The sequence below is a fragment of the Cariama cristata genome, unplaced genomic scaffold, assembly GCF_000690535.1.
Source record: "Cariama cristata isolate BGI_N322 unplaced genomic scaffold, ASM69053v1 scaffold26264, whole genome shotgun sequence".
In the NCBI taxonomy this organism is placed as follows: domain Eukaryota; kingdom Metazoa; phylum Chordata; class Aves; order Cariamiformes; family Cariamidae; genus Cariama; species Cariama cristata.
The window spans coordinates 1-15,561 of NW_009613919.1; the positions used below are offsets into that span (position 1 = coordinate 1).

The 15,561-nt window shown below is 36.5% G+C and overlaps 1 protein-coding gene across 1 annotated transcript; it reads right to left on the bottom strand.

The window, feature by feature from the left end:
* Window positions 1-819: 819 nt before the first annotated feature.
* LOC104160954 (splicing factor, arginine/serine-rich 15-like) lies at window positions 820-14,612 on the bottom strand (the record flags this gene model as incomplete). The annotated part of the gene is made up of 12 exons (XM_009699218.1): window positions 14,533-14,612; window positions 13,872-13,916; window positions 12,829-12,990; window positions 10,385-10,520; window positions 7,562-7,701; window positions 6,838-7,014; window positions 6,369-6,469; window positions 5,791-5,838; window positions 4,528-4,636; window positions 4,012-4,179; window positions 2,456-2,541; window positions 820-1,010 (listed from the first exon to the last, which is right to left on the bottom strand). Coding segments are annotated over exons 1-12 (1,435 nt in total), but the record flags the coding sequence as incomplete, so codon positions are not given.
* Window positions 14,613-15,561: the final 949 nt, after the last annotated feature.

Here is a 15,561-nt window from a genome sequence, read left to right on the forward strand (position 1 = left end):
AAACAGAACTGGCCCCAAAATTGAGCCCTAGGGTACACCACTGGTGACTGGCCGCCAACTGGACAAGCAAGACCTGCCTTTCATTAACCCATGCTGGCTAGTCCTGATCCCCTGATTGTCCTTCACATGCCTCGTGATCTCACTCAGGATGATTTGTTCCATCACCTTTCCCAGAAGAATGCTGCCGGAGACAGTGTCAAAGGCCTTACTAAATAAAGTCCTGGTAGACCACATCCACAGCCTTTCCCTCATTCACCAGGCGGGTCACCTGGTCATACAAGGAGATCAGGTTGGTCAAGTAGGACTTGCCTTTCATGAACCCATGTAGTACATCATAGTACATTTTACTTTTATTCTGTTTGGATGGGTCTTGGAACCCACAGCAAATAGCATTAAAACCAAGAAAAAGGAACAAAAAAAAAAAAAAAAAAAAACAAAAAAAAAAACAAACAAAATACTACATATCAGATTAAGAGTTGTCTTCTGGGATATTCTGGGCAGATATCATACATTGAAGGTAAGTGGACTTGTCAACATTAAATTTTAAAAAAAAGTCTAATAGATACAAGAAGTGTATTTCTTCGACATTTACAGTTTTTCCTAAAACACCTGTTCGTCATCTTAGTATTCCATTTCACATAGGCATAGTGTCTACTGTAATATCTTCAGCTTCACAGAACTCTTAACATTTATTCAAGAAAACACTGGGCACACAAAAAGAAAAATCCATATATGAACCAGGAAGATGTTGCACATCTGAAAAATGGTATTATAAGAATTTACAGTTACATCAACAATAAAGAGAAAGAATAAACTTACCACTAACAGTTTCTGACTTGATCTGAGGAAGGCCTTTTGACCTGCGTTCTCTCTCCCTCTCACGTTCACGTCTTTCTTGTGACCGAGACTTAGGAGAGTGTCGGCGTCTATCCCTGGACCGAGATCGAGATCGACGGTGACGTGACCGTCGAGATCGGGAGCCAGATCTTGAACGTCTTCTTTTAGGTGACCTAGTTTAAACCAACAACCATTTATGTTCAATCTTTCTGACCCAGACATTGACACATAACTATTTCAGACACCTATTTAAATAATCAGGCAAGCATTCAGTCAATATAAAAAAAAAAATAATTCCAAGTTCATTCACATATATTTAGAACAAGAATAAATTATTACAGTAGCTTATTAATGCACTTCAGTTGAACAGTTGATTATTTTTCAATTTCTTATCTTCTTACTAATTTTGGAGTGAAGTTGAATATCAAAACTATGTCCACGTTAACATAGAAAAAAATTACATCTGCTTAAATGAGGAAAACGTTTATTGCTTTTACAAAAGAATGGCCAAAAAAAAGAGGTTAAAAATAAATTCTACCAGTGAAATTCTACTTTACATCATGTTCAAGTTCTAAAACACTCAAGGTTTGGAAGACAAGAGTAAACCTTCAAAGTAGTCATAAGAAACTTGGCAAAAGAGAAGACTTGTAACTAAGTGGATAGCTTTAATACTGGAGCTAGACTTGTTATGTCAGCTGAGACATGTGAAATACTGCCTCTGTGACAGGCAAAGTCCCACAGTACACTGAATCACAGATTTCTTCATAAGAAAAGTGTCTTTGTAGCACAGACAAAATTAAGCTATCATATTCTGCTTCCCTAAAATTTAGTCAGTATTGACAGGCATGGAAGTTACTCTCTACCAGTAAAAGAGAACCGTACAGACACCCAATTTCCTTAGAAGGTAGATGACGCTCAGAGGTTCGCAAGTCTTAAAGAGTCACTAATCTGTTTCTCATCACCACGGCACTGGAGTACATACAACATTTAGCTGTATTTATACGCAACTTCCCCCAGAGGAAAAAGATTGAAAGGGTCTGGGTTTTTTTCCTCTTCCAGAAGGGGAATTCAAATAAAGCCATTGACAGTTTTGACTTTACCAAGAAATTTCACTAGTGTGGTCCATAGAGAGAGTAATACACAGACGGTAATTTCTTGTAATTAATCCTTAGATTAAATTGAAATGGACTCTTTTGCTAAATCTGTCTTTTGGCATTTAGTCATAGAATCCAACTTGTATAGCACAACTGAGCACTTACAAGAAATGACCTCAAAAGGAAGTACAGAGCTGGGCACCCAAGAAGCCAACTCGAAATACGGGTAACAGGACTACATCCTACGGCCTTGAAAACGAGCTCCACCAATAGTTCAAGGCGTTAGCACACCTGTCAGCTATTTACTGTCATCTCAGTTAGACATTACCACCCCCAACATAGATTTGGCAGCACAGTACCAGGTTCTCCGAGGTCCAAATAATCAGCATAACTTTCCTCAGTACTCATACAGAATTAGTAAAGCGTTTTCAAGTCTTTGGACATGACACACTTAAGTTCCTTATGTTAAAATCCAATACTTGATACAACATATACCCTCCCTAAAAGAACTTTCACTAATTTACCTCGATGCAGACCTAGATCTTGACTTTCTGTTGTCAGAAACATGCCGTTTTCCCTCTTGAATAGGTGGCTGTTCCACTTCCATATCCTAAAACATTAAGTTGACTGGTGTTACAGATGAGTAGTGCAAGCATTTTATTTCATTTTATGCCTAGATTAAATTACATAACAGCACTAAAATTATATCGAATACACACATATGTGAAATTAAAATGCAATGCAACCCTCCTCAGAAGCTTCACCACTACTTTGTAGTCACTAACAGGGAGACAGTCCAGTATTAAATGAACTTAATACAACCACTGCAAAAACATAATAAAAATAATTTACACAAAATTATCATTTTTAATTTGCAAATTATTGTTTTCCCACATTTTACTCAATTTCAGCACCGCATATATCTTCACAGAATATGACTATATTCCTTAAGTCAGTCAGTGGATCTTGCTGTGTCATCAAAATCACAAGCAAAGCAAAGTTTTCTAGTAAACTTTTCTCCAAGATGTTACAGGAAACTACTTTAAGCTAATTACAATACAAGAAATTCGAAGAATGAAGCAGGATGTCATCAAAACAATACATAAAATGCAAGAACCTGCTTAAAAACCCCCAACAGTAAGTCCAACACAGCTCCTCCTTCCTACTCCAAATCCTCTACAGGGTGTCCTACCTCTACAAGTCTACAGGGTGTCCTCCCTAAACTTTAAACAGTCTTCATGATGCGACCCTGGCAGGGAACATCCAAACAAGCAATCTCTCAGAATGTACTGATTCAACAGAATTCAAGACTAAAAAACTAATTACAAAGATACTCTTGAGAATTGTGCCTTTATTCCAAGTGGAAAGCAAAAATTTATTTCTAGAATCTCTGACATCACAGGTCACCACCTAAAGACAGCTTGGTACCATCTCTATTTCTCATTTTATAATTTCCTTTTCATGGAAGAGGCAAATAAATGCAACTTTTTCTTTTAATTTTTTTTTTTCTTTTTTAAAAATACAAGCTCATAAATAGACTTGCTCTTTGATTTCTTCTCAATAGCAGCCAGTAACCAAACCAATAACAGCCTCCAAAATCTTGGGAACAAGAGAGAGGTGTTTACACACACTTCAATTTTTTAAAAAGTTTTACAGACTTCTGAGTTCATTTCCACTATATTAATGATCTACCAGGCCCTTAAAAATTAACTTTTCCAGATAGTTTCTCTCCACAATGAGATTGCATTGTTAGAATTCCATGAAACAAAATATTCCTGAAGCATGATGGGGACAGGAAAGGTATGATGACAGAAAGCGAGAAGTGGAAGGACAAAACGCAATCCAAAGTCTTTCAGGGAAGGAGGCATAAAGCATACATATGCTGGTTTTGCTGGACTTCTGAAATACCAGACTTGTCATGCAGCACTGCAGCTATCCAACTTTCTCTCAGATGGGCTACCATCACAGCCATCTCTGTCCATGGTTATCACGAAATTTCCTCTCCTGAACAAACTATACACATTTGAGAGACATGTATTAGAGCATTGAAGTAAGTTTGTTTACTGCAAGGGGTCCTCACCTGCTGATGTGGTTTCTGTATGTGTGATTCACTTTGTACTGGAAAAGGAGACTGAAAAGTTTGCTGCACAGGTGCTGTTGGTGGAATCACAGGCTGAGCCATGGGTGGAAACTGTGGGGTAGGCAAGAGACCAAAACCTGGCATTTGGCCATTAGGAGGAAGAGGAACCTTTGGAGGAGAAAAAACAAAAACTTCCAGTTAGGAGCAAAAATTACATTAGCTTTTCCAGTTTGCTAAAGTAAAATTCTATCTCTGCTCCAAAGTCACAATAAAAGACCAGAAGCCTGAGAAAGATGAAGTAGGTCAAGCATTTAGGTGTATAAAATAAAAATCTTGTTCTTCAAAGCTTGACTAGAACAGAGAATAAATATATGTTTCTTGGGGAAGTTGGAGGGCTAAGCCACATTCACTCTTCACTAATAGGAACACCACTTCCTTACTTCTGCACCAAAGAAAACAACGGAAAACACAGAAAACATAATACAACAGAGGGACAAGGGAAAACCCTGAAGTTACCTGGTGACGCATTGGATCCTGTTGTATTCCCATCATTCGCTGCTGAAAAGGATCCATATTTGGGAGCTGAGGAAATACCGGCTGTTGTATACCTTCTGCTGGAAATCCACTAAAACCAGTAACATTTTGGTGAGACAAGTCAGTAGATATGCAGATTTTTTGCCTTTATTTTACATATTTCTATGTACATTTACACATTCTTGCTTCAAATTTAGACAGAAAAATTATCTTTATTATGATCCCATTCCCGCTCTAAAAAGTGAAAACAAAAATGGGAGGAAGAGTGGCTTCCTTATCTTTTCTCCACTGTAAACACAATCCTTTAACATTTAAAGAAACGGTACATAAATGTTTAAGCCTCTCTTCCCCCTGTACTTATATGATCTTGCTAACAATCTCAGTCTATGGAAATTTTTGATGAAGGTTGTCTGCCTTAGGCTAACTTTCTTCCTTTCCAGTTCCTCTTTTGGGAAGAAAAGTAGTAAGCATTTTCCTCAAGGAAAATAAATTGGCCATGCTTTTGCTGGAAGAAAAACTTTAGTTCAGGAGGAATTTAGGGCAGAGGAGAAAGGGATATGTATATCACACAAAGATTACAGTAACGCCATTCACTTCCTGATTCAACACACAGAATGGACAGTGCTCAGGGAATTAATGAGGTCTGTGCAGTTAATAGGACCTGTTTACAGGATACAGTTTGTGTAATAAACTGAACAGGGCTTCAGGAAGATAAAGGAATTTCATGGTCATGCGAAATGGAACTTTGTAGTATTTTAAGGCACACATGCCACACAATTCTTAGATGATTCTGGACAGATCAGTTTTTCATATACAGTGTTACTGATTTTGTGTGCCCAAAATGAGACTACTAGAACCCAATTTCCAGAGGTATCTTACGCAACTATTAGGTAATAAGGACAGAGGCTTTGAAGTGATACTAACACAACATAAACATGCTGAAAAGCCTAGTCCAATGACCTGTTGTTGGGCACACGCAAGCAGTGCTTATGTTTGACCTACCTAATCTTTCTGTACTCCAGAGTTCCATCTGTATCATAGGGAAAATACTACCAAATTACTTAAAAGGCATTTAAATTAAGTAATACTTGTGGAACATTAAAGTGCTCAAGGTGATAAACACAGTAAGAAAGCTAATGACAAAGTTAGTGATTCTGTTTTTGAGAGCAGGGTTTGGATGGCATATACAAAAAGTAAGACATGGGGCCACATACTGAAGCAGGGAAAAAAGAAATATTGACTAACCCAGGTATTGAGCACCATCCAGCCTGTGCACTGAATGAGAGAGAAGTCCTGTGGAAAAAACTAGTATGTGATCATGTAATTTAAGACTTTATCATAATGCATATCAAAAGGGAAACAGGAGTCTGAGTTAGTTTGCGTGGGTATTTAATGTTTGAGAATGTAAAGCTGCAAAGCCAATTTTAATTTTTTAAATAGTTAAACCACCACAATGTTTGGAATAGCATCTTTTCCCCCATCAGCAAAGTAATCCAGCTGATTACTAACAATGCTCTGACAGACTCAGTTGTGCAATAAAAACATGGAACTCATCTTGAATCCAAAACCGACGTTTTCTCTACAGAACACATTCCTCAATCAATGATGCAACATGCTAAACTTATACCGGATCACCAAAGTAAAATGACAAAAAACCAAAGCAAACCAAACCAAACAAACAACCCACCGGAAGTTGTTAATAATGTTTTAACTTTGGACTATAACAGTTAAGCACTGAAGTAACTTGGAATTTTAATCAGCTTTCTAACCTAAAGATTTTTTAGAACAAAGATTTGTTAATTTTATTATGACACGAAACTTACAAAGCTGGCTGAGAAACTGAAGGAGAAGGTGCTGATTCTTCTTTCTTTGAATCTTCCACTGCTTCTGGTTCATCATCATAGTCAAACCGATCTAGCAGCTTCTGAAAGAAATTACAGCGAGCCAACTATTTTTTCTGTATCTTATATTATTGACAGTCAAAATATCCTTATTATCAAAGTCTTACTATATATCTAACAGCTCTGGAATTAAAGACAAGGTTAGAATCAGAAAAAAAAAAAAATTAAATATCTGTATTCTAACACAGAATCAGAAACTGTCCCAAACCAGTTTTATTCAGCTTCAGAAAACACAAAGGCTGTAAAAACAGGAAGCTGACCTCCAAATTGAAAGAGAAGAAACAAAATTTGCATCATTTTTCTCCTAACAAATGGAAGACATTGCAGCATCCATCAAACAGTCTTCTGCTGAACTGAAAAAGTTAAACACAACGACCAAATGAAGACTTACTTTGTCAAATGACGTTTTTTGCTCAGGGGGTGGGAAATTAGCTTTTTGTTCTGGCGCTTGTGCTGCTGTAGTTTTTAACTGAGCAGTAATAGCTTGAACCTGAGCCATCACAGTGTTATCTATGACCGGTGACTGGGGTTTTTGAGGCTGTTGAAAAGTCTGAAGAATTTGCTGAAGCTACAAAAACATATATAGTATTAAGTATATATTCTTATATAAACATGCAGTACAGAAAGATTTGCAGGATACAAATTTTACATCGAACCAGACTATGGCACAGGATGAACACCACCACCAACCTGACTGAACTATGGAGAATTTTCAGCAAGACCAAAAGTCACTTTCTAAATACTTCAGTGGCAAAATTCAGTAGATCCCAAGATTTCAATACTCAGGCCTTTGAACACTGCAAACATTTAAGTGGATCAAACACCAAAACTCAACACTTTGATATATTCCATCTGTTCTTGAAACGTTGTAACTGCATCAATTCAGAAGTAACTATTTACGGATATATAACTGAACTTTCCTCAAATACCACAATTACTGGATAGAAGGCTCTCAGATCATTCAAATACTGACTCCAACTCCTACAAGTTTTCCATTGAAGACCTGAGGGAGGCTTTTTGTTTTGCTTCAGATCAAAGATATTACTTCCATCATTTTTTCCCCTTATTTAACATAAAAATTGAAGTTAGAAGGGAACCAAATATAAACAGGTTACCTGTTGTCCTTGCGTTGTTTGAAACAGCTGAGCTACAGCTGCAAAGGCATCAGAACTGGGCAACTGTGGCACAGTAGGTACTGAGTTAGCAGTAACTTGAGCAGGCTCCGAAGGAACCTTTGCTGGAGGGGGTGGCGAACCTGAGAGAAAGTGTTACGTTACTCCAAAACATTCATCTTATTCTTCAGTGCATACATCTACCTCCTCAAAACAAGTGTCTATCTACAATATTCTATTTAACCCAAAAAGTCCTACCTAAACTACCCCAATTGTATATTCATTTTGCCTTTAACTCCTCCATTCACTGCTCACATCTGCACATTATATACACTAAGACAGAAAACAAAGAAAAATGGTCTATCTGAAAGCTAGTCCAGCATGGTATTTTAGATCACAAGTCAATGTTTATAATTGTACAATTTTAGAAAAGTTAAGAGAAAAACTATTATTCAAACAGTGTTAAGCAATGTGTATCAATACGCTTAAAATGTTAGTTCTGGTTACAAAGTTCTGGACTCATTCTTTTGGACAAATATTTCAAATCAATCACCGAATGGTTCATTTTAAGAGCAACTGCATTTCTCTTAATATTTGCTATTTTCTAGCAGTAACTGAACTTTTGCTGAAGTGTCTTGGTAAATAATTAAAGGTTTTTAAGAATTATTTCACAAGCAACTATTTTTCATAGAATGGTTTGGTTGGAAAGGACCTTAAAGCTCATCTAGTTCCAAGCCCTCTGCCCTGGGCAGGGACATCTTCCACCAGACCAGGCTGCTCAAAGCCCGACCCAACCTGGCCTTGAACACTCCCAGGGATGGGGCATCCACAGCTTCTCTGGGCAACCTCTGCCACGGCCTCACCACCCTCACCGGGAAGAAGAAAACCTTAAAAAGAAACCATCTTTGATAAGGTTTGTTCCCATGGCACTTTTGCATAGGCACAAGCCAAACTTGCATCTGATCGATAAATCCTCCTACCATAAAAATAATTTTTACTAATTATTCCAGGAAAAGATTCCCATTTCCACTGAACTTTACTAAAATTGAGATCACATTTTTAGCTTTGTCTACACATGCAGCTCTCCCATTCTCTTTGCTTCAGATTACAATGCTTTTTTTTAAATAAATATTTGGCCAGTACAAAGTAAATTAGCAGTAATACCATCAATTCCTACATGCTGTGAGCAAGTAACTATTCTTTAGGAAACATATTTTCATGGACTACTATAAAACTGTACAAGGAGAGACAGTTAAAAAAACCCCTCAGATAGTAATATTTTTTAGTTTGAGACACTAAGCAAATGTTTGCCTCACAATACCAACTTCTTTAAAGCTTTTCATCTGTTTGCAGTTTAAATAACTGTAGCGTTGACATACAGCAAGCACAAACGTGTTGAATAATTTTTTTCCCAGAAGTCAGATGCTACGTAAATATACTGCAAAAAGATACGTGATTGTTTTTAAATATAAATGAACTCCCAAATTATTTACTGTATATATTCAGAAGGATATTTGCTTGCTCAGGGGAGAAAATTTGCATTTCTCTCTCTCTTTTTGGCTAAACAGACTCTGTAGCATTATGAGCTAAATGGCTTCTATTTCACGTAATGCATTAATATATTTATTATTATTCATTAGCATATTTATTTCAGGGCCAAATTATCCCCTCCGGTGCATCTGAATAATCTCACTGAAATCAGTAATTCTGTACGCAAAAATCTATGCAGAAGGCACCCGATCCATTAGCTACTACTGATGAGACAAAGATGGTAAAATAGTGCCACTCACCTGTCATATCAGAATGAAATTGTATAGCCACCAGTCTGCACCCAAGCTCAGCTGCCAAGACATTCCCTCCCCCTGCCCTGCCATGTTTACAGAGCATGTCAACAGGATACGCTTTCCTTAACACCGTTGGAGACCATTTCACTTATGCTACTGTACATCATTACTTTGTGTCTATCACCACAACTTGCTCACTCCATTACATTTTTTGCCAGTCCTACTCCAACATACATGACTGCAATAAATAAGCAGGTTATTAAAGCTAAGTCTGAAACATAGAGTGCAAACTCAAAAAGAAGGCCCTCCAAAGAAAGAGAGAATTGTGGTATGCATATTCTCATCCACAATTCGGTAATCTCACTACCAGCTTTTTGGCTGGTATGTGGCATAAAGTAGGTCAGTGAAAATACTGTGGGCAGGCTACCATTACTTTACTCCTTAGGTCAGTGGTTTTCAACCAGTAGCCTGTGTAAATGCCTACTGCCAGCAATAAATTTGTTGTTTAAGAATTTGGATTTGAAACACCAGTTAAAATGTTTCGGGGTTGCGTATCGAAAGAGATCGACAGCTGTTGCTTTCAGATACTAAGTTGATTCAAAGAAAGATGAAGCTTTTAACATGTAAGATCATGCTTTACTTATCCAGATTCTAATACCCCCAAAAAATTGAATCAGAATTGTAAAATTGAGAAACAACAGACAAATATTTCAGACCAAAAGAAAAAAAAGTTACAGACTTTTTAAGGAGGGGACATTGAAGTCATCTGTAAGTAAAGTATGCACATATGTATCTACATATGCATACACATGACATGATATAAATTTCACATATTTTCCAAGTAACTTTTCACATTCTGGCAATTTCTGAAGTACAGTATCATCATTTATTTAGAGTAAGTTCAGCTGCTCCACATAATTGTGACCACAAAGTTGAGTTTATTAATAAGCTACTGTTGAGACTAATACTAGGTACTTTAATGTGAAAGCAAACAAGCTATTATCATTCATCCTTTTAAATGGAGTTATAATGTCATTCATACCTTCATTATTAGTAGCATTTTCTGTCATTGGTGCAGTGGCACTAGTTCCTGCTGCCATATCCAGAAGAGGCTGAATTATTTCAATTTTAAATACTCCATTTTTCTGCCAAAGGTTCAGGACACGGACTATTTTACTCTGTTGAAACAAAAGCAAGCATCAACACTAAATACAGTTTTCCTAATTCACAAACTCCACGTATGTTGAGAAGAAAGGATTGAACAGTATAGGAGTTCAACATCATCAGGCATACCTATTTAACAACCCCTATGTCGTCACATAGGTCAGCAAGAGCTTTTACATTGGCAGAAATAAAAATGGCCAACTTATTTTGCTATCCGCTCTAATAAAAAGCAACTTGTGCCATTTTTCTAAAACTGTTCTGAAATCCAGCTTTGATAGACAATAGAGGAAGTCACATCAGCCCCATCATCTCCTCACAGATGGTCATAAAGGGGTGAAACAAACAACAAATGTGATAAGACAGAGAAAATGAAGATGAGCTGGAAAGCCCTAATGAAGAGAGGGGCAATTAGCCCACAAAACACTAGAACAAAGCTTTAAAGTTAGACAGAGGATTGTTTGCTTGAATCTTTTTCTACTAACCCAACTAATTCTATGTTGACGCCAGAAAACCCATTTCCATCATTACTCAAAAGATCAGGAAAGCAAATGGAAAATATTCTAACTGATCACTGCAGAAAGATTAAATCAGAACCTCTGATTGTCAGCTGTTACTTTAAGCTCATTTCTTTTTTTAACATTAAGAACAATGAATCTTCCAGTAACAAGCTGGAAATTAGTCTTTCCTTCTTTAGCCCCGTATTAAACAATAGTATCCAATGAGATGTGCTGCGTTGGAACATGTAAGTAGGTAAAATTCAGAATACATGTTATATTGACATACCTGTCCTTTTTGTATACTTAGTCATCTGACTTGCACACATATACGTTTTAAGTACTATTTACTTCTACTGCAGCTCCTAAGAATGAATCAATTCTGTTCCTTCTTGTTTCAACAATAAGCTGCCCTGCTGTGACTCAGTTATACACCCATGCAAATCCACCTATACTTTCATAAGCTGAGCAATTAAAGAACTGCATAAAATGTTTTCTACAGTAAGATCAATTAGACAGAAACCGGAAACGGCTATTTGTAAATAAAATTTTGGTCTGAAAAACAGTTAATTTTAAAACAGTAGCACTTTTTGGCTTTGGGTATTCTATCTCTTCAGAAGACTTGAAAATAATATGAGGGCCAAAAAATGAGTAAGTTGAATACTCTCTTTTTCAGTCACATATTAAACTCACAGAAAGGTTGTTGAAAAAAAAAAATTTAGTATCATTCTCTTTGGATATCAACCATAGTTTTTGTGTATCTGCAGACTAGGTTTTTGCTTAGGTACTGGAAATTCATTAAAGCAAGCATGTTATAAATAGCGTTATTCCCCTAGTAGAAAGCATCTTAGTTATTTTATCAGTGAGGCATCAGGTAGTTCCATAAAGGAGATGGATAGTCTAATTCATTTAGATTAACAAAATGGTAACCACAAAGACAAAAAGAAGAAGGGACTGCTCTATTTCACCAGGGTATTAACCCAGAAGCCCCAGAATATCACATTCAAGGCCTAAAGGTCTAAATGTTCCACAATAGAAAACAACAGAGCATCAAAGCCTTTCAAAGCTTAGTGAGAAAGTTAGGGGAAAAGTCAGGTGGGTTTTTTTAAAAAAAAAAAAAAAAGTATTTTGCTCTTACAGTACATCAATTAAGAAAAAGAGCGAGTAGGCAATTTTCTGGAAACCAATTGGCAACTTCTAAAACACTTATTTATCTTGGGAACCTTTTGAAATTGTTCTGACAGAAAGCATAAAAAGCCATCTTCTGTTGGTAGCAACCTGGACCATCATGAACTCAGGATACTTTCTGAGCCTCTGTTCTATCAGCAAGTACAGCAAAACTAAGAAAACGAAGGTCTTAAACCAGTCTTGACAATGGAGCGCAGCAATGAAATTCTCAATTATGGAATTTATAAAGATTGAAGAAATCAACATGATGATTTTCTCAGAAAATACTTGGGAGTAGAACCTTCACTGCCTACAACACCGGAGCTTCTGCTATTTTTTTTTTTGTGGGAGACACCACCTTCCATAGTAAGTTTTGCTGAAGGAGCCTCAAGAAGAAAAGCATTGGCACAGTCACACACACATTTGAAGTGTCTGCATAGGCAAAACCTAACTGATGAAGTTAGACAAAATAAATATTTTAACTAGAACTTTCATTTAACTATCCCCTTTGATAATCTTTCTCAGCATGTTTTACCCTTTCATATAAGAACATTCACTACCATGCACATAGAGAATCACTGAATTAGCTTTCACATAAGTGGAAACACCAAAGTAGCACTGTTACAAATTCACAACACCACTTGAGAAATTATAGTTGTACCTTGTCTTCAGATGGACAGAGATACAAATACTGGAATGTGGCAGTAATATTTTTAGAGAATCTTGGCCCAAAAACATCTTTGTCCGTTCCAAACTGGTGACGAGACTGACGAACAATAGAATCAATAACATACAATCCAGGGACTTTATATTCCGGTTTGCACTGAAAACATAAAAATAATTTGCCATTATGCAGTGATAGTAACAAGGTAACAGGCATTCACCTTAGATCCTTACAACAAAATCTATACTTAGTATACTTGGGTAGAAAAAAGAATAATGTTAATTTCTTTTAATTTATGTACAACTCTCTCAGTGCTTTACTTTCATTTTGTTTACAGAAATGGAAAAGAAAGGAGAAAAACATGCTTTCACATTTGGGACAGAGTAAATATATCTGGATAACTTGAAGCAGCCTTTATCTTCTCAATCACTGCTTTTAAAGTACCTTTAGCTTGACAACATGCGACCGCAACAACAGGTCTACTACACTACAGTACAGACTGCCACAACTCTGCTATCAAGCTACCTCACACTCAATGCACTGAACTACTTCCACCAACTCTATTCTCCAGGATTTAACGCAAAGTCCTTCTCTTTGGAGGTCTCTGAAGGACACTGAATGAAAAAGAGTATTTTTCCTGTTTACCTAGAGGAACTTACTTTAGACAGCATGATAGTTTGGTTTTAGTGAGTATTACATTCTAGCCTGTTGTTCTACATGCCTAGGCAAGCATTATTATCTTAGCCAGTGAAAGTTAATCTGAAGTTTGGTACCTCCAGTTTCCTGCCCAGCTGCAGAATAGAGGAGGAAGGGGGAATTTCGCTCCCGCCCCCGCCCCACAATGTACTACGGAAAACTAAAATAAGGAGATTATATAGACAAAGAGAAACCAAAATGTATAAAATCTTAACAAAACAGAATTTTCCTCCCTCAATCCCTGAATAACAGAAGGCTTTTTGGTTATTTACTAGCATTATTAATAATATCTAGTAACGGATGCAGAAAACATCTTTATCAGTAGATTATTTTTCATTTTTTACCTTTTTGATAAACTTCTCTACAATCTGGACAACATGCTTGTAGAGCTGGAAAATAAATACATAAATTAATTTATCATCTACTCAACAGTGGTACATCATTTTAGAAGTATTTTAATTCTTTGTGGTTACCACCATTTAGGAAAGACTATAAAATATTGTAATCACATTCTAAAAAGAAGTATATTATCAAGCTAAGTTAATCAATCACAGAAAAAAAGATTTCATGGAGGGAACAGACAGGAACAAGCCATCCTTTCTGTCAGAAGTGTGTCAGTGTACACACAAAAGACATACTGCTTCTAGAGTATTAGTGAGAGCTTCCTGGATTTACTTTCTAAGCAAGTCCGCTATGTTTTAATATGCTAAGGTGCAGTTGCATCCTGCAACATTTAAAATTTTATTACATAGGAATCACAACACCCTAGTGGGTGTAGCATTAAAAAGCAATGATTCAAAAAAATCAAGCTGGCATTATGCTACTAGTCTAAAACCAAGAGATGATATTCACCACCCACTTGTTTCTAGATAACATTCTTAACGCCAGCTAGAATAAAACATCCATGAAGCTAAGACTGGGAAATCCAGAGATGCATTTACTTAGAAGTAAAATAATAACACATTGCTACTGTTACAGTTTCATGTTTGCTTTATTGTACTTTACCTTAATAGCTTTAATGGCAGCTTTTGTGATGAGAATCATTTTTGCTCGGGAAATAGGAGGTTTCATCTCCATTAGTGAAAAGAGCTGAACAGAGAAAACAAATATTAAAAATGTGTTCTAAAGTTTAAGCAGTTAACCAAAAAGACAACATTTCAGACAACTGATTGACTACTGACATTCCACACTATGTATCGCCACAATGCCAGCTGGCCCTTGAAACAAAAGAGACTAACAGGCAGATTTTTCTAGGCAACGTTCAAAGCTATCTTCCTTGTGAACTAACCCATAATCACTGATCTACCAGATTCTGATAAGGCTGCTGTGAAAGTTCCATTTCTGTCTAAAAATTATTACCTGCTAACTTACAGTACAGGCACTGTTAACTTGTGTATGGGAACTTGCTATTTTACAAAAACAATATAAAACAGAAATAACTGCAGCATGATTTAAATTAGCCTATGTGCTTACCAAACAGAAATATTAGGAGGGCCCTACAGATAGCTAGACTGACATAATCCTATCATCTTAAAATAACGTGCATAAAAGTATGACAACTTTCATCCATCAAGACAATCTAATCAATACTATGTTTTCAAATTATTCTGCTATATACAGGCATTGCAAATGTCTTTAATGAAAATGTTTATCATTTCGCTAGCTATGGCCATACCATATTATCATTACAATCAACTGCACCAACTGTTTTGGAGAATCCTCTGCACTATTCTCCATACTAACGTCACCCAGTGGAAAAGTTAATTCCTCAAAGACAAAGTTTTCAGAAGTTATTAGTCTTTACAGATGACCGTTTGAGGCATTCTAAGAAGCCGACTTACAGAATGATTCTGCTCTCGTTTCTATAAACATAGCCCAGGCACACTATTTCAAAGAGTTTTAGTCATATCAGAAGTTAAGAGTGCTATTCTGTTAAGATCATTAAGCACAAAAAGGGATTCTGCAGTGCTAGATTTAAATACCCCCCTTTGGTTTTTTAAAGTCTGAATTCACAGAAAGTATATTGTATATTCA